Source organism: Talpa europaea, assembly GCF_964194135.1.
Source record: "Talpa europaea genome assembly, chromosome: 12".
Lineage (NCBI taxonomy): Eukaryota > Metazoa > Chordata > Mammalia > Eulipotyphla > Talpidae > Talpa > Talpa europaea.
The window spans coordinates 34,224,751-34,245,124 of record NC_140079.1 but is presented as its reverse complement, the minus strand read 5'-3'; the positions used below and the strand labels follow the sequence as shown (position 1 = coordinate 34,245,124).

The 20,374-nt window shown below is 38.0% G+C and overlaps 1 protein-coding gene across 1 annotated transcript in view; it reads right to left on the bottom strand.

Moving 5' to 3' along the window:
• Positions 1–223: 223 nt before the first annotated feature.
• Positions 224–20,374, bottom strand: part of GUCY1A2 (guanylate cyclase 1 soluble subunit alpha 2) — a gene marked incomplete at its 5' end in the record, with an annotated part of 284,694 nt that continues 264,543 nt past the window's right edge. The window contains 2 exons of the mRNA XM_084249569.1: positions 224–561; positions 18,782–18,936. Of these exons, the coding sequence (XP_084105695.1) occupies positions 354–561; positions 18,782–18,936 (363 nt within the window). The 3' untranslated portion in view covers positions 224–353. The remainder of the gene's footprint in view (positions 562–18,781; positions 18,937–20,374) is intronic.

The window sequence follows — 20,374 nt, the reverse complement described above, 5'->3', positions numbered from 1 at the left end:
ACTGTCTCAAAAGTGATACATATATACAGGGAAATGTAACTGTATGTGTGACAAACATCAAAACATAGAATCTATTTAGTGGTTAGTTTTGAAAGGGGGCCCATAGCAGTAATTAAAATATATATATATGACCAGCAACACTCACATGGATGGACACACCTTAGTTCCCCATGCCCTCCGCTGTTCTATTGGTATCCTCGCCCACCTTTTGCTAGGATTATTGCCTGACAGAACACAGAAATTCCACCACTTGTCACAACAAAGCAGTGAAAGAGAATCTCTTTGCACTCTCCTGCCGTGACCCAGGCTCTGGGCTTGTGCTTTTAGGAGAAGTCTTTGATCTGCAGCAGGTCTCAGAGGCTTGTCTCCCGGAGGAACATGGTGCCAATGTTGTAGGAAACCTTTTTTATTCTGGATGATGAAAGGGAAGGCTTGGGCTGCTTTGGACCAGTCCTTACCTCCAGGAAATAGCAGATTCCAGGGATTTCTTTTGGAAAGTTGTCTGGAAGCTCTTCACGGGACCGAGGAATGAATGTGAAACTTTCTTCCCGCTTTAGCAATCTAAAAGGAAAATATAATGTGGATCAGAAAGAGAGGGGAAATGAGTCTAAATGTACAAAAAATGTAAAGGCTTATATGAACTTTATGACTTCAGGTCTTATATTCAAGTCTTTCATCCATTTTGAAGTTTTGTGTAGAGTTAAGTAACCCAATACCTTTTATTGAAGAGCTTTCCTTACTCTGATATGCTCTTGACTCCTTTCTCATAGATCAATTTTCCATGCATATGTGGGTTTATTTCTGGGCTCTCAATTCTATTCCATTGGTCAGTTTTTGTTTTATTTCAGAGCCTACTATTTTGATTACTACAGCTTTTTTTTGAAATCAGGGGGCATCGTGATATCCTAATAGTCTTATTGTCTCTCAAAATTCCTTTGTCTACTCAATCTTTTGTGGCCCTTTACAAATTTTAGAATCGTTTATATTATTTCTTTGAGAGATTTTTCTCAAAGAATTCTAATAGGTATTGTGTTGAATATGTAAAGTGCTTTGGATTAGGTTATTTGAGAAGGTTCTTATTTATGTGGGCTTATAAGGGCACGAACCTCATACTGTTTTTGTTGCATGCCATAGGATCCTGTGGCTTGTCTCTTAATTTTAGTTGATTTCCAAAATATTTATTTCTCCTTTGATTTCTGTGTTGATGAAGTTATTCAGAAGCGTTTTGCTTAGTTTCCTCATGTTTGGGTATTTTCTAGTTTATATCTAGTTTCATACCACCATGATCAGAACAGATGCTAGGTAAGATTTCAATTTATGATTCTGCTTATCTCAGAAATAGTCATAAATGTGCCACAAGTAGGTATCGATCAAACATTATTGAGTGCTTTTGGCATGCTAATATAGCCCTCTGGATGGAGAGTAAATGGAAATGTACAGAAAAAGTTAATACAAAAATTAAAAGGCAAGAATTTCTCATAAAAGCAAATTAGTAATACAAAACATATGTGAGGCAATCCAAAGGAAGAAAATCTGTATGGAAAAGGGAACAATGATAACTGTAGTACAAAAGTCAAGAATCAGAGCAATTAAGTTTAAAATACAGCCATAAACTGATTCCAACACATTTCCTTAAAGCCTTATAATCAACAAATAAGAAATCACCATGAGCTTCATTCCTCTCTCCCCATACTTTAAGTACTCTAATTTCACTCTTGCAGGGTTTGCTTGCTTCACCAAAGTGTTTACATTTTGCCATAATTAAGATTTTTGACAGTAAAAATTAAAATTTGGGCTTATCTCTGAAAGCATTTGTAAATGAATGAAAGCAGAGTGTGCAAGCTGCTTTGGATGCCAGGGCTTTTAAATAATTTACCACACTCTGGCTGGGAGGAAACGCTTCACAATGAATTGATCTCTAGATATTTTAAACACATCTCATATATACCATGCTAAAAACCACAGAGACACAGCTGTTATGAGGTTTTATTCATTTACAAGTAAAAATTTTGATGTCAGTAGAGTTTTAAATGTCAATAATAAAAATAAGAGAACACATAGGATACATTGATCCAAGCTCCTTGATATCCTAGATTTAGTGGCCTTTATATATGAATTCTGTTGCACAATATGCAGATGATTTCCAGCAGTACATTTTGAATGATTTACGGCTGGGTTTGGGCAGGATGTCAGGAGACTCATCTAACATAGCATGCCTGGTGATGATGAGTTATGGTGCCAAATTAATGATCAAATGTGTATACGGGAATTATGAATTTAGGCACTGATCACCCCCGAACCACTGATCCCCTCTGAAATGCTTTATTAAGTCCAACTCCCTGGGCTGGCTCTAATAATCTCTTTCTTCAGTAACTCAGGACTTAAATGATAGCTTAGATTCTGCATAAATCTAAAATAAGCCCCACTTGATAGCTATACAACCTGGGAGTTTTAACAAGATGGTTACTAAGCATTTAGGAAAGTCACACAAATCCTAGTTTACCTGCTACCACCCTTCCTCCTCTCCACAGATTTTTTTTTTTTAACAAATTGCTTCAATTTTCATTGGAAGTAAAAAGACATGCTACTTTGGGTCAACTTGTGGCCCCCCACACATGTCAGCAAAGCTGTGAGCAGGGAGGCTCACAGGGCTGCTCCCTTAACTCACTTGGCTGCTGTTTACCTTCCCATTTTTCCACTTTTACCACGATTTGTGTTCTGTCCTATTTACTGCCTTGAAAAGAACCTGGAACTTATTCACACTGGGCTGCAAATGACCTAAATGCAAAACTCGGTTTTTAAAAAGGAATTGAATTTTAACAATGATCTTTCAGGCATTCTATCCTGAGGTTTAATGTCTTTCTCTCGTTCTTCAATTGGCATAGATAAAGAAAGAACAGTTTGGTCATCTATAAAGCTGAGGTCAGATTCTGGTCTTTTATTCTTACATCCTTTTCTCCAATTCTATATTCTGAGTCTTTTGCTTAGTACGGAGGTAGGAGCTAGCCTAACTGGTCAACTTTATATTTTTAGGGGTGTCATTGGAAGATTGCCAGCTATAATTTTTTTTTATCTTTTGCATTAACTGTAAGCTCATCATTCCTTGCATATATCTAGGTGATTTCTACTTCTGCTTTTCCTAAAATGACTTTGGGGCACATGTTGGGTCCTGTAGTTTAATCCTCTAGTTAGTGTTCCCCTCTCTCTAGCTACTACTAGAGTAAATGTGGTAGCTGCTTCTCTGTACCAAGTCATATACCTAAGCTGTTGCTGTATAAGCTGAGAGTTTACTCTTGCAGAATTTCCATCTTATTCTTCCCTTGTTAGGTCCTTTTTCATCCTGTGTATGTATATGCTGGGATAACATTTACATATAAGAGTTACTACCATTTCATTATTGTTTTAAGAAAGATAAGACAGATTCTGGTTTTCAATCTGCTGTATTAAATTGCAAATTTCTGTTGCTAATTATTCTTCTACTATCTTTTTGCTAAGAAATGCATTTGGACTGTATTATGATGTCATTAGAACACTTTGTGTTCTGGAGAAGAATGCTAGTTTGAAAAATGAAGATAAAAATGAGATTTCTTATGATTTTTAAAGTGTTCTGTAACTCTTGAAATTTCTCTGTTCACCACCTTCTTTTCATCTGAGTTGAAGAAAAGATGCTGTGTTCTGTGTTTCTGCTTTATGCTTCACTGCTCCAAGATCTGATGCAGTTTGAAGATAGGCCCACTGAAACCACAGTTACTGAGTCAGCTAGACAGCCCGAAATCCCGTGAAATTCAGTGATTCATTCTCTGGAAGTAACATGCCTGTCCAAATAAGGAAAGAATCTAGCTCACTATGAAAATAGAGCAAAAGAAGATTCTCACCAAATTTGTATATACTTTAAGGTTACAAATATTTTGAATTTAACAGATTTTTGTGGCAATTTTACAAGAGTATCCATTTGTGGGTTTTGAAATTTAGGTTAATGGATCAGTTCTCAAAAAAGGGGTGGTCTCTATGTGTTCTCTTAAAAGTATAAGGCTGAGTCTTTGAGAGGCACTACTGTGACACTCAGCTCATTCCTTTTTGCAACCCTCCCCCAACTTCGTCCCCCCAGTTAAGAACTGATGGCAAAGGCTTACTATGGATTCCATAGTCTGCATTCCTGGGGCTTGCTAGGGAGTATACATATTCCCTATTTATGGAAAAGCAAATACCTCTTAAATCCTAGAGTTTTAGATGCTCTGTACCTAAAAATGATTCTATCCCATGGACTTCGTCCATTTTGACTCTTAACAGTGTAACTGCTAAAGAGAATCAAAATTCAAAATATCCCAAAATTTTATATCTAGCTGAAGCCTTTACAGAGACAATTCTAATAAGTTCTTATAAATTAAAAAACTCCCTTACTTTTTTCACTTTTCTGATAAAAATTCTTCTTAAAAACAAGTTCATCACGATGCCACCCTTTCTGTGTGAAAGACAGAGATGAAATGGAAACAAGAAAATGGATCACTTTTTTTTTAATGGATGAGAATATTTAGGCACCAGAAAGAGCAAACTGTTTTCCTTCTCTTTGAGAGTTCAACCTATCTTTTATTTTATTTTTTTTAAAGATTCATTTATTTACTTATACAAGAACCGGAGTACAGGCCAGATGCGCGGGAGGGTAAGAGGATTCACCAGAGACAGAGTGGGGAACTGAACAGGCAGACTGACTAAATACACTGCTGAGGGGAGCAGCAGGCGAGACAGAAGAGGTCTGCCACGCGACATGTGGGACCCTTGCCAGCCAGCAGGGATCAAACCAGCCCTATAGAGGCTGCTGACAGCACAGCACAGCACTCAACAGTCTGCACCACCAGGGGAGGCCCAACCTATCTCTTTTTTAACAATGTCTTGTAATCAACATTCCTTGCAACTTCCCCTGAAGTGCTACTTTTCAGAAATACTAATAGTCATGGGGAGAAACTATGGGACGGGAGTAAACAGGGATGAGACATGGGAAAAGGTTGTGGTAAACTGTAAATCTGATGTCCCCATAAGGGTAGCTCAGGCAACGTCATTTAAATGCTCTGGTCTTTGAAATAATTAAATTAGATCAAAATCTTTATCCACAACAAAATCAAAGATTATTTATGGTTCTAACATCTTGAAGAGCTTGAGAATTATTTAGATAGGGAGTCACATAAAGCCACATGGTGAAAAGCGTTAGTTTTAGACTTGCCGGGCTGGTCGTCCCAAGTGAGACCACCAGAGAAAAAATACTGCCATGTTGGCCAATATCATAAAAGGTGTTTACAGAGCAATTGTGATTCTGTGACTAATGTGACTAATGCATGAGGGTTTTTGCACTTTAATCTGAACCATGAAAAGGATTCTTGAGCACAGCATTGAGAACAATCAGATTTCTACTGAAAGATTTCTCCACAAAGTGTTACGCATAAAACAAAGTAAAGTAGCTGACTACCAACAGAGAAGACAAGTTTCAATTTTCTGGTTTGCAAACGACTTCTCCAACCATACCCAATCTTGTTGCCTATTAAAATGCATTCCCATAATAAATTCATGATCATGTTTTGGGGACAGTAGACTGCTTTGTTCTGAAGAGAATTAAAATTACCCATTTACTTAACATACCGATACAATACATGAACAATCCAACATAATATAAAATTTTCCATTTCCTTTAAAAAGTAATGTGAATAAATGAGAAAAAAGAAGGATGGGGAATTCATCTAGAACTCTGATTTAGTGCTAAACCTGAATGTAAGGACTTTAACAGTAGGTTTGTGAGGCATTGTTTTTAAATGTGAGTTAAAATGGCTTTCCAGTTCGTTCCAAGTCCAGTGTTGAAACATAACATGGAGTGGTTGTGCTTTTTTGCCCTCAGCCTATAACAATTTAAGGTGTTCAGACTCGTACACACCCTCCACCCCTACAGCAGTCCTTGCTCATGGCACAGCTCAGACCTGAACCACATTGGTCTCCCACTAGCCCTCACTCTCCTCTGCCACCCATCCACTACCTGCAGCACCTCACTGCCTAGCAACTTTCCCTTGATAATGCTGTTCCCAGGCTCTAAAACATCCAGTGGGTCTGTAATGGCATAGAAGATCCACTGTCACCTTAGTTAAAAATAGATTCTCAGTCTCATGCCATATTTGAAGTGGAGTCAGTTTTCAAATATTTCACTTTGAAATGACTTAGATTTATAGGAGTGCTGCCAGTTAATATAGTGAGTTTGCCAACATGATTTACTCAGTTTCCCCTATGCTAACATAATACATAACCCTGGCACCTTTGCTGAAACAAACAAAAAAATTGCATTATTAACTCAATTACAGACTTTGTTTGGATTTCTGTTTTCCCCACTAATGTCTTTTTCCAGTTTTCAGTGTAAAAATTTTGGAAATAATATAAGCCTAATTATTTTGGGAAAATTTAGGATGAGATCATTTGTGGGACTGATCCACAGTCATGGGCCAGAAGTACCAGAATAGAAAGAACTTTAGTCTCCTGATAAAGTTTCCTTTACTCATACACTTATTTAATCAGTCATTGGCTGTTCTTAATATTTCCTGAATTATGCATCACTTTGGAAATCTGATGTGTGTTAGAAAAAAAATCTTTCTAGAAAAGTACACATGTGAGTATATTTCAGGAAGTTTCTAAACATACTAACCCTAAGACTGACCAACAACATGATTTCTATCTAGGCTCTATCTTGGATTTATAAAACAGATTTTATCTGAATTTCTTCCACAGCCAACAAATGTTTAAAAAACACTTTTCTATTTGAACTTTTTAGCTAAAATGTTAACAGCAAAGAAAATTCATAAGGAACCCCTTTATTTTGCAATCAACAAAGGATAAACAGTGACCAGTTTAATGTGGGGGGGGGAGAGAAAAGGAACATTTGGAATAATTTTCTCCTATATTTTAAATTGTGCTCAATTATCTTCATAATTTTCATTTTACAGAATTTAGATAAAGTGAAGAATTAAACTTGGAATTATTTGTAAACATTTATGACCAACAAAATAACTATCATTTATACTTCACAGAAACTCATTTTCTATGGAAATTAATAGATATTCCTCTAAATTCTGAACCCTAGAACTAGGGTAAATGACTTATTGGCATTACTGTCCTGGGAAAAGAGAAATACCCTTTCTATAGTAAGGAATGGGTCCTAATATAGGCCCAGCTATATCAGGCATTTTTTTAATTTAATAAATAAAAAAATATTTCAGCATTTTTAATTTAATAAAATGTTATTGATTTACCACTTATAAAAAACTATACAAAATTGGGGGTACACCTTCCTCTGTGTATACGCCTTTCCTCACCCACCACCAAAAGTCTTGTGCCCACTGCTGATGGCCCTCCTAGCCTCCTTCCCCTCCCTCTCTAGTAACCACTAAATTTTTGAGAGTTGAAGACAAAACAAATTATCTACATTCAATCTTGAACCTAATCATACACACAAAGCCTATACCAAATGAGCAATGAAACAAACAAACAAAAAATCACCAGTTTTCAAATGTTTCTATATTTAAAAGCAAAATAAAAATGTCTAAATGAGTAGAATTTAATCACTCAATTTTGCTAGATATGACTTACTGGCATATTTAGGTAACATTACTGTTGCTCTCTATAATTAGGCGAATCTAAATACAACTCTTGAGGCACAACTCAAGTTTTACTTTGGGGGAAAATTATTAAGTGTCTGTCCTTACTGATTATTTTTCTTTTGTAAAATACAGTATTTACTCTTTGGGGGCTTCTATAAATAATATGATCAATAAAGTCATTTAAAAGACTGAGAGGACAGTAATGCCAGTCCCAATATTTTTTTCTTTGAAAATCAACTTACTAGTATAGATGAACATTTTGATTTTTTTTAAGGATCCTTTACAAACTCCTAGACATGAATTTTCCTGAAGCAGTTTGTATTTCTATCCTCATGTTATGTCTAACAAAAGAAGAATAACCAGTTATAGAAAGCATATCACTATGATGTAATAATTATATTGACTAAAGAATATAATTATAATCCCTGGTGGCCTAGGGGTTAAGTCTCAGCACTACCACTGCTGAGATCTGAGTTTGATCCCCATCTAGGGAGATGACCCACACATGGTGCAGCAGACCTCTCCTGCACCCCTCAGCATTGTATTTCAGTAGATCCACCTGCTCTGCTCCCCACTCTGTCTCTGCTAAATCTTCTCAACCCTTGCACCTCTGTACTACACCCCAGTTTGTCTATGCATAAATAAATTTTTAAAAATCTTAAAAAAAGGAGTTTTTAAGCTCAACTATTAAATTTTTTTAAGATTTATTTTTATTTATACAAGAACTGGGGTACAGGCCAGAGGTGCGGGAGGGTGAGAGAATTCACCAGAGACAGAGTGGGGAGCAGAGCAGGCAGATCTATTGAAATACACTGCTGAGGGGAGCAGCGGGTGAGCCAGGAGAGGTCTGCTGCGCCATGTGGGTATCTCCCTGGCAGGCTGGGAATCGAACCTATGCTGTGGAGGCTGTGGACAACTTCACTGCACTGCACTCAACCCACTGTGCCACCAGGGAGGCCCAACAACTATTAACTTTTAACCAAAACGTCTTTTTTTCAATTATTCCATACATGTTTTGCTATACTAAAAAGATGCATTCTTCCACATTACCTAAAGTAAAATCCTACATAGCAAGCCCATATTCCTGGTGACTTTTCTTACATGCTTTAGAGACACAATCCCACAAACTGTTTTAGCCTCACAGAAACAAAAGATGGCTAGAAGTGTCTATTTTCTATAACATTGACATATGTAACTCATGTTCAGATCCAGATTTAGAGATACTGTTATGGTTGGAAATACGGAAACACCATATAAGAAAGAACACACCTCCTCTTTATCATCCATGGTATGGAAAGGACTGCTGGACAGGAGAGCATATTTACATGTACAGAGGGAAGGAATTCAATCTCCTCTCCTGATTCCAGCTCGCTTCCTATTGTCTTCCTCATTGTCCTCCCATCCATGCAAGCTATCTTCAGAAATCACTGTTTCTTACCATTAGCTATGGAAATAGACCTCAGCCTTCAGGTAAGTCAGCTCTTTGAGTTCTGGCACCCACACTTATTTCACCTAAGTCTCATGTCTCCAAGCTTGGAGAGAGACTAAGTAATTCCATAAACATTAGCTAGCGGTATTAACATCTCATTTTAAAGCTAAAGGATGTTTTAGAAATCATCCCTCTCATTGCAGAGGGGAGATCAAGCCACACATATTACCTGGTGTGCCAGAAATCACACAGCAAGGTAATATCTGCGCTATGATTCAGTTCTGATACCTGAGCTAGGAAAGTACTCACTATCCCAAACTTCAGCCTAACTTTAGGTTTGTGGGGTATTGCAACTTCTTAAAGCCCAGCTATTTTACAAATTATACAAGGGATAGCTATGTCTGAGGGCATATTGTGGAGAGAAGGCTCAGGCATCTTTGTAAAAATCCAATTTCTTGGGCCTCCCTGGTGGTGCAGGGGTTAAAGACAGTGCCATCAAGCTATCACCAGCCACTTCAGCAAGAGTTCTATCCCTGGCCAGCCAAGGAGCTGACCCACATGGTGCAGCAGACCTTTCCTGTCTCGCCCGCTGCTCCCCTTGGCAGTGTATTTCGTAGATCTTCCTGTTCTGCTCCCCACTCTCCCACTCTGTCTCTAGTGAACCCTCTCACCGCCCCCCCCTCTGGCTTACACCCCAGTTCTTGTATGCATAAATAAACAAATCTTTAAAAAAATTTCCATTTCTTAGGACAATTCCTCCTTAAGTCAGCAAATCTACTTCTTAACAATAGGACCGAATGTTTCTGTCATCCCAGTTTTCATTTGCTGAAACTCTTCCCCTAAAGGTGATGGTATTTAGGTATTCCCCTAAAGGAACAGGGTGAAATGAAATCAGGAATGAGGTGATTACCTTTCTAAGAATCACAAAAGAGCTTGCTTCTCCCCCTGATATGAGGAAACAAGAAGTCAGGAACTCAGACATCTGCAAGCCACTCTTCCCAGAACCTGGGCTATGACAGTAACATGACCTTGGACTTCCACCTCCAAAATTGTGAGAAATTTCTGTTGCTTCTTAGTCACCCTGTAATAGGTTTCACTCTTCAGAAATCTCAAATTCCAGTAAAAACCATTTAGAAGCCAGAAACCTCATATTGCACAATTCTTTTTCTTCACCAGATATTTTATCATAATTGATTTAAATTTTTTTCTCATGGACAAGGAAGGATCAAGGCTACAGCTACAGGGAGATTTCATCCCTGAGGTTCCCCCTTATTGTAAGCAGAATAATCATCCTCTTCCCCCAAAAGTCCAAATGTTCATGTCCCAGCCCAAAGAATCGGCAACTATGTTAGGATACAGGGCAAAGATGAACTAAGGTTGCAAGTTAGCTGACTTTAAAAAAAAAAAGGACCCTCCAATGGACCCAGTGTAATCACAAGGGTTCTTAAAAGTAAAAGAGAGACGGGCCTCCCTGGTGGCACAAAGGGTTAAGATGCAACCTACGAAGCTGTCCGCAGCCTCTACAGCATAAGTTTGATCCCCACATGGCACAGCCCACATGGCACAGCAGACCTCTCCCACCTCACCTGCTGCTCCCCTCAGCAGTGTACATCAGTCAGTCTACCTGTTCTGCTCCTCACTCTGTCTCTAGTGAATCCTCTCACCACCCCCACACACACCTCTGGTCCGTACCCCAGCTCTTGTATGCGTAAATAAATAAATCTTATATATAAAGTAGAAGAAGGGAAGAGTTGGAAATGCAGATGTGACAAAGAATGCAGCATTAAGAGAAGCTGTATCACCCACTTTATGATGGAGGATGGAGCCATGAACCAAAGAATGATGTGGCTTCTAGAGTTGAACAAGGCAAAAAGCCAGTGTCTTGTCCAACTCCCAGAAAAGAATGCAGCCTGGATGACACCTTGGTTTTGTCCCATGTCAGTCTTCTGTCTCACAGAACTAAGATCATGAATTTGTATAATTTAAGCCACAAATGTGGTGGTAATCTAATTAGCTTATCTGTCTCAACAGTAGTCTCTACTTCTCTGCAGAAGATACAGTTCAAGCGCCCCAGTGGATGCCTGAATTTCAGACAGTTAACCCTGTATGAGTAATGTTTATTCCAATACATAGATATCTATGACAAAGTTTAATTTAGGCACAGTAAGAGGTTAGAAACAATAATAGAATTATAATGATAATGATATATATTATACACTATACCGTAATAATAACAATATATATTATGTGAATTTTGTCACTCCTCTCAAAACATAATGTACTTATTATTTTCAGATGCAGCTGACCTGGCGTATGAAGCTGTGGGAAGTACAACCACAGATAAGATGGAACTGCTGCATGTGCCAAGGAAATAAACATTTTTTATCACATGACTATGACTTAGTCATCAATTAGATGCCTTTGCAAATAAAATTGGGTAGGGAGAGAGGTAGCCCCAAGATGGTGGAAGAGGGAGGACTCATGCTTCCCTCCTCTCATGATCACAGCATCTACACCTAACTATGTACTAATCTACACAGCAGAAACCTGCTGGCTGAATAGTTTCCACAACCAAGGAAAAAAAGGCAATACCCAGATGAGTCAGAGGGATGTTTAGCCAAGAAGAAAGCCCATCACAGGGCAGGCGGCACAGTCAGAAAAAATGTGTCTAAGGTGCAGAACTTTTCCCTGGGGATCAGGGAGAGGGCGACCTCTGACACTCATCAGCCCAACCCTATGACCCTAATTTGAGATGAGCTCCAGGAGACCCTGCACTGAGGGAAGCAGACAGTGAGAACCAGGTGTTAATAAGCCAGCAAGAGATTCATTTGCCTTGCTCTCTCCATAGGTGAACGAATACCATATACCATAGTGTTGGCTGGGGAGGTAAGGAGCCCTAGGGAATGATCCAGGAAAGAGGTCACCAGCTGGCAGTATTTTGGCAACCCTTGACATTGCTGTTGGCAAGGTGGGTGTCATCTGAAACTCAGCTTCCACACTATCAGACCCTAAAGTGAATCCCTGAGGAGAGCTCCATCCACTCCCTGGAGTAGCCATGCAGGCTAAGACCAAGAAACAAGAATCAAGAGGGTCTACTCTTGGTAGATAAACAAGGAAAGGCCCCTGGTGGACACCCCTGCCTATTCACAAGTACCTAAAATCACGCTCAAACATACCCAACTAGCAACTGGACTCTACCCTCAGCCTCAATCCACTGTCAGCCCAAGCTCAGCCTGATCCCTGCAAGATCCCAGCCTGGGTGCACCTCAGTTAAGCAGTGGCCGGGTCCACAGCCCTGCAAAGCCCCAGTCAGGCACTCTCAGCCACTTCTAAAACTCCACTCTTTTTTCTCCAAGTCACGCATGCAAGTTGCCACCTCCAGACTTCAAACAGGCACATAGTGCAGTTTCTACCACCAATAGCCCAGTTACCCCAGAGCACCTCCTGCAATCTAGCCATGTGAGAGCCCAGCTCCAGCAACTAGCCACAATGGTGACACCACCAGGTGACAACGACATGGCAGACCACACAGAAATACCAAGTGGGGTCTGCAGCAACTCCAGCCAGACACACACCAAGGCTAGACCCACAGCACCTGCGCTGAGCACACCTTAGTCTGGAATGGAAACCAAACCCAGCCAAAGTGCAGTGTTGCAGGGGTAGTAAAAAATACACAGAATGGACTGTTTTCAAATATAAGTAGTTATCAGCTCAGTGCAGATCAATATATACATATGATTTCATATCTGAACCTCACAGTAACCACAAAGCAAAAACCTACAGTGAAAACACAAAAGATGGTGAAAAGGCAACTTAGACACACTAGGTAAAACAGCAAGCCTCAAGGGAAGGGAAAAAAAGGAACAGAGAAAAACTCCAGCAAGCCATAAAATATGTGGATGATAACAGAGGTGACAGTTCTTTAATATTAGTCTCAGTTGTGTCTTTTGGATTAATCTCTGAAGGCACGAGAAACAACAGGGTTACATCAAACCAAAAATCATCATAGAAAAGAATAGAAAAGCATAGAAAAGAAACCATTGTTTAAAAAGACAGCCTATTGCATAGAAGATATTTGTAAATCATGCATTGGACATGGGGTTAATATCCTAAACATATAAACAACTCATACGACTCAAAAACAAAATAATGTACTCAATTAAAATATAGGCAGAGGATATAAATAGGCATTTCATCAAAGGAGACACACAGAGAGCTAACAGACAAATGAAAAGATGTTCTACATCATTTATCATTATGACAATGCAAACCACTTTATACCAGTCCAAATGGTTATTATCAAAAAGTCAAAAAATTAAAAGTGCTGGGGAGAATATGGAGAAAAAGGAACCCCCATGTACTGCTGATAATAATGTAAATTGGTAAAGGTACTAAGAAAAACAGTGTGGATGTTCCTCAAAAAATTAAAAAATGAACTGCCAAATGATCCAGTAATTCTACATCTGGGCATTTACCCAAAGAATATGAAAACACTATTCCAAAAAAATATGTGCATTGCTATGTTCCTCACTGCCCTATTCATACTAGCAAATATATCGAAACATGCCAAGTACTGAAAGGTATGAATGGGTAAAGACGACATGGTACACACAAGAATATTAGTCATAAAACAGTGAAATCTTGCCACTCCTGATAACAAGGATAAACCTTAAAGGGATGATGCTTGATGAATGAAGAAGGAGAAAGACAAATACAATATGATTTTACTCATTTGTGCAATATAAGGGGCGGGGGAGGAAAACAAAATCCAATCTTTAGACTCTGACATCAGAATGTGGTTACCAGAGAGGGAGGTGGGGAAGGGATAGAGATGGATGGTTGGTGGTGAGTGTAGAAAGAGAATTTGTACTTCTGGATCCCACACAACATTGTAAGCTCCTATTACCTGAATTACAAAACTACAGAAAAACGAAACAAAAAATTTGTAGGACTAAACTGATTACTCACTCAGTTCTGAGTCATAGCTCAGAATGCCTTTGTCTAAATTATAAAATCGATTGTTTCCTTGGGACTGCCAGATGAGGACTGTAATTACCATAAATCATTTAACATGGCTAAATTTATAAAATATAAGAATAAAATAGAAATAATATGATTTATTCCTTCATGGAAAGGCTAAGATGAAGCAATACATGAATACCCACTGTATTTCAAGTATTAAGATCTGTATAAACATCATATTTAATCCTAACAGTAATCTTCTCAAATAATGTAAAGATGAGAAAAATAGAACCCAAAGAAATAAAGTTGCTAAATTCATTTCCTGAATCATGAAACACAATAACTCGTCATTGAGCCTGGATGCCAAGCTTTGTGCTCTGACTCTGAGCACTGACCCCAGACTCTCTCCTGTCCCGTGAACATGCGCAGGCAGGATGAGCTGATTATACAGCCCTGATCCCAAGGCTACTTCATTTTCAGGGGCCTTTATCAATGAATGAAAAGTGGGCAGTCTGAAGCTCAGAACCAGATCAGTTGTAAATCAGGAAAAGAAAAACGTTTAAAGAAAATATTAAAATGTTTTGTACTTTTTTAGTTTGTACGTAACAAGGTAAACAATTCTGCTCTGGCAAATCATTAGATTATTCATGCCATTTCAAAATTTGCTGAAACCATCCTAATATAAGCAATTATTTCAGTTTCACAGATCAGTAGCATGTGTTAAAAGATAATTGTAATGTGCACATTATTTTTAATTGGGTAAGTATGGGACAAAAATGGGTGTAAACATCACACTTACTGGAGAAAAATAAAAGCATCTAACACTGAAAACTCAAAACTCATTAAGCAGTTCTTTTTGTCCAGTAATAAAACTAGCGATAAAGTGCTGTAGGTTGAAGAGGAAATGATAGTGGGCATCGCTGCCAGCAAGGAGATGAGTCACTCTGTCTAAAAAATGAAGACTATTATATATAAATTATGGCCCTGATTCCAAAAATCTTTATTCCTATGTCCAGATGAATTTTCAGATAAACAACACTGATCATTCCAATTCTAGCAACCTACAGGCAACCCAATTATTTCTGTAATATGAAAAGTCAAGTAGCCTAGCTGATACATTGATAGGTAGATAAATATTCATGAGAGCACATCTTATCACAAAAATTAGATAAAACTTAAGTGTTCATCAATATAAAAACAGATGAATGAAAATTAAATATGGGGTGCAGCCATATATTGGGATGTTGTATAGTATATTAAAGCTATATACTTTACATGAATAGATCATAAGAATAAAATGAGAAAGACTTATGGTGAAATATCACACATGCCAATTAAAACATGTAAAATAAAAATCTATTATTAATGTCTACATACATATGAGCAAGTTAATGTATAAAACACTGGACTTTGAAACACACTAAATAGAGTGTGCATCACAATGAAAAAGAAAAATCCAAAGAAAATGTTTTACTTCTATTCAATAATATCTGAGTCAAATATAATAAAGTAATAAATATATAGGTATTTTATTATTTCTTTTAACTTTAGTACTTTAAAGTATTTACAAAAGTATTTTTTGAATCAATTATTTAAGTATTTCAGTCAAAATGTATTTGAAATGAATTATTTAGAAAATTAAATTATTGTATTCAACTACTCTATTCAAAGATCATGATGATTAAGTCCTTATTAAAAATAAATTGAATAGAAATCTCTCTGAATTTTTTTTTTTGTTTGTTTGTTTATACAAGCACTGGGTACAGTCAGAAGCGCGGGAGGGTGAGAATTCACCAGAGCCAGAGTGGGGAGCAGAGCAGGCAGAAGGACCGAAGTACACTGCTGAGGGGAGCAGCGGGCGGCAGGAGAGGTCTGCGCGCCATGTGGGACCCTCCTCTGGTGGCCGGGGAGCAGCCGGGGATCGAACCGGCGCCACAGAGGCCGCGGGCAACTTCGCAACCCAGCGCTCAACCGCTGCGCCACCGGGGAGGCCCCTCTCTGAATATTTTAAGATAGTCAGAACACATTGGACATGATGAAGGATGTCAGAAAGGAAAACTCAAGATTTCAAGCTTGCATGAGTGAGTTTCATTTCATAAATTCCTATTTACTCTAAGAAAATGCAATATTACCTCCTTATTGAGAATATCTCTGTGCCATCAATCCTGACATTTCACTTTGGGTGTCCTGGGGTAGTACACACTACACCTGTTGGTTCATAAATCACCCTTGCAGTGTGGAACAGAACAGGTATACACGCAGCAGCTGAACTGTGCAGAATGGAGGACAGGAAACCAACACAAAGTACTTAGCCACAACAGATCCAGAATCTGAAAACCCAGGTATGCAGAGCTCATAGACCTGATTTTAAGATGCTAAAAACTTATAAGGAACCAAGGTGCATTTGCTTTAATGGTACCCCAGATTAAAATGGATGTCAGTGGTCAGAGTCCAATCACTATTCAGAAGCATGGGAAGATGGGACTCTTAGATTTGAGAAATCAGCTGCATTTCCATGCAGGAAATAGAGATTGATTGCCTGCTGTCAATCACTGGCTGGCTGCCTCTCTCACAACCTAACTTATTCTCCAGTTTACAAGTGTGGCGATCTCTTTAAAGCACAAATCTAATCACATTACTCATTTGCTTAGAACTCTTTAGTGCTCTTCACTGTTTTTGGAATTAATTCAAAACTCCTTTATATGATTTACCACTTTCTCTAATTTGACTTCAGTTTCTTTGTCCTCATTTTAGCCCCTTCCTCCTGTTGCTCTAATACTCTAATCAGGACCTTGGCCCTGGTCTGCTGTAGTTGTCGACTACTCAGATACATCCAACTCCTCATCTGCAGTCTCATCCACAAGAGCAAAGATCCTAGTTATGCTGGTCATGCTTATCACATTAGTGCCTATCACCTGGTCAACCAATATGGTGGGAAGGAAGACAGCAAAAAGGAAGGAAAAGGGTTATGTGAGTATAGACTAAATGTAAAAATATTTTTATAAAGTATTAGTATGAATGACATGATTTGAGGCCAGATTCTTTAAGAATCTACCCACATGGCAATTCAATGTCCCCACCCATGCCTCCATTTGTTGCTTGCTTATTTGTTTTCAGGAAAACAGCAACAGAACACAATTTTGACACAAGCAGTGGCGGAAATAACTCAGTCTGTCAGAACTTATACATCACTGGCATCATCATAAACCCAATGATTATGAAAAAGATTATAAAGACTCAGAGTACCCAAATGCACTGGCCTTGGGTGGTATGTGTGTGTGAGGGGGATTCTTCTGTTTTCTTTTTTTTTTTTTTTTTGGTCATATGTAAGCAAAGTAAGCTACAGAACTCCTCACACAGTCGATCCATTCTTTATACACAATTTTTAAATGGAATTTCCAGCAGATGTAAATCTACACCAAGTTACACAAACACAGACCATAAGTATTAGCTCTATATTGGGGAAAAATGTAGCCATGGTAACAGCATGGAGGTGAGGGGGTTGGTAGGATCTTGTCCTCCTCGTTCTATGGTCTAGAGGACAGACTGTCATCATCACTGTTCTAGGATGTTTCCAAAATTCAGTTTAATATGGAAATTATGACTACAGCATCTACATCCAGAATTTTGTAAGGGAAATTGGAAGAACTGTAAGAGGAAAAAAAATATGTAAAAACCCAAAATATGATGTGATTCTTAAGCAACTTCTCCTTGATTTTATATTCGCAAATTCAGTCCCCTTTCTCACCACTTTCTCATGAATCTGGAAATACTTCTCTTTGAAAGACTTTATCTTTTCTTGATTATATATTTGTGGTGTCAAAAGCTTCAAAGTATTACCATTTTTTTTATTATAATCAACTTTTGTTATCTCTGTAATTTAAAGTTTCTACTTAAAGGTTTTCTGTAGTCATGTTAATAAAAATAATGGTCAATATTTTGACTTGATTGCTTTTTAATATGATCTCTAAAGTCATCTCAATCATGGAATTAATTAAATAATTTGCACAACAACACCTAGAGTAAAGCCAAGGTCAACAGGGTAAAAAAAAGACTCATGCTGTTTTCTTATTCTAGATGAGTTTGTCTTGTTGATGCTTTTGTTTATGCAATAAATATTCATAGAATGCTTATGTTGTGCTAAACATTTTTTTGCAAGCTTTGGGGATATGACAATGAGGCTGCATAGATATGGTTCCTGCCCATTTGGAGTTTAATTTTTAGGAAACAGACGGATGTCATCTATCAAGCACAAAATAAGGACAAGTTCAGCTGTCAAAGTATGTAGAGTTGTCAAATATGACCTGTAAGATAAATTTAAAGTTTTCTTTGTACCCTGTATTTATTTAACTCTAGAGAATCCTTATTTATATTCATTTTTCAAATGAATAAAAACAAACAAACCCTCTTTCCTGCCTTATTCCTTGATTTTTTCTAAACACCAAGGGACCTTCTGCAAATATTAGAGTTCTAGTGTAATGCAGCCCTTTAACATTTGCACTCCTATATTTTAAACCTCACAAGGACAGAGATTGTGGGAAATGACAAAGTGGCACTTACCTCTCAGTCAAGTCACTCTCTGAGGGTGCAAATCAAAGTTTGTCACCAGCTCAATTTTTTAAGGGGGCAGATCTACTCACGCTATCCTGGCTGGAGGGTGGGGGGGTGGGTGATAGGATCAAGACAAAGAACAGAGTCTCCCAGGAACATAACAGCCACTCAGAGCAATGCTTAAGACTGGAAGAGGCCAGGGGGCACTTACTGGTAAGTGGTAGGACTGACATTGATGCGCCGAGGGTGACTTCCAGATTCGAATTTGCTCGCCAGTGTGACATTGTTTCCAAAAAGGCAGTATCTGGGCATCCTCACCCCCACGACGCCAGCCAGCACGGAGCCCGAGTGAATGCCTATCCTCATCTGAAAAAGAACAAAAGAAGAAAATAATATATTTAAGTCTTTACTCAGTTTGCAATTATTTAAATGAGAGATACCTGTTAATTATGTAAACATTAAACTATGAGTTCCTCAAAGATAGTCTGGGTCTTGTCATTTCTGTGAGCCAACTATCTGCACCACTCTAGTGCCAGTGAACATAGATGCTGTGGAATGAATGAATGGATTAATTATAAAGTCCATTTAATCTGATATATAAATCTGGTTATATTACAAGTTAAATTAGTTTCATTTGTGTATAATGTGCTCTAGCACCTAGAAAGCATATTATTTTCCTTTCAGTTGTTCTCACATAAAACTATATTTTCCCATTGTAGCACTTAGCACAATTATAAATTAAATATTTACATATTTGCTTGTTTTGTTTAAATGCTGAAATCCCCCATGAGAGAAAGTTCCATACATACATTTCCTTACTGCTGAATATTCAGCACTTAATACTGTAACCTAGACCAAAGCAGGCACTCAATAGTAAGTAATGAATATTGAATATATTTCCTAAATTCCCCTACATGGCATTAAAATAGAGATTACAGAGACTTCAACCCTTGACACAGTCAAGGAACATCAACTGAAAACACTGAGAAGTAAATTAATGCTGTTTTATGTTCTGCCAATCTGGTATGTATTAGTCCGGTTCATGCCTCTAAGAAAACCTTCAACACACAGGGAATATGCACTTGATATAGTAATGATAATAAATGTGATCACAAGGATGAAGTTATACCAACATGGTCTGTACCAAAATAACTAAGGCTAATGGTGAGCAAGTGAGAGACGACATCCTTAGTTCCAGGGCAATATGTGTGACTCTGGGAGAATGGGAAATGATCTTGTCTCGAAATGCCCTCTAGAGACACAAAGAATCACCCCTCACTACCATGTCTGCCTGTCAGAGCTGTGAGGATGAAGAGCCTTCCTTAGAATCACCCTCATGCAGAAATGGAGACTTCTGCATACATCAACCCAAAACAACAGAAGTTGAAACAGCATGATCTAACTGCAGCTTCTAGTAACCTCATCATTTACTATTTAAAAACTGATTCTAAAACTTTTTGGTAATTTGACATGCGGGGAAGAGTCAATATACATTTAAGAAAGGAGAAATAATATAGAATATCTTCCCTACCAGTTAACAAATTTAATATAAATATATCTAGGTATCATAATCTGGTACATAGCTAAATAAGCAGAGAGCACAGAAAGGCTTCCATGACTGACAGTTAGCTTTGAAGATTAGTGAGAAAGAGATGGCATTTCCATTTAGAATTCTCCAGACCAACTGTTTTCATGTGGAAAAATAAATTCCAAGTAGATTAGATCTTAATGTAGAAGTCATTAAAAACTTTACGGCTTTAAAAATAATTGTTTTCATTAAGCCAAAGATCAATCTGTAATATCA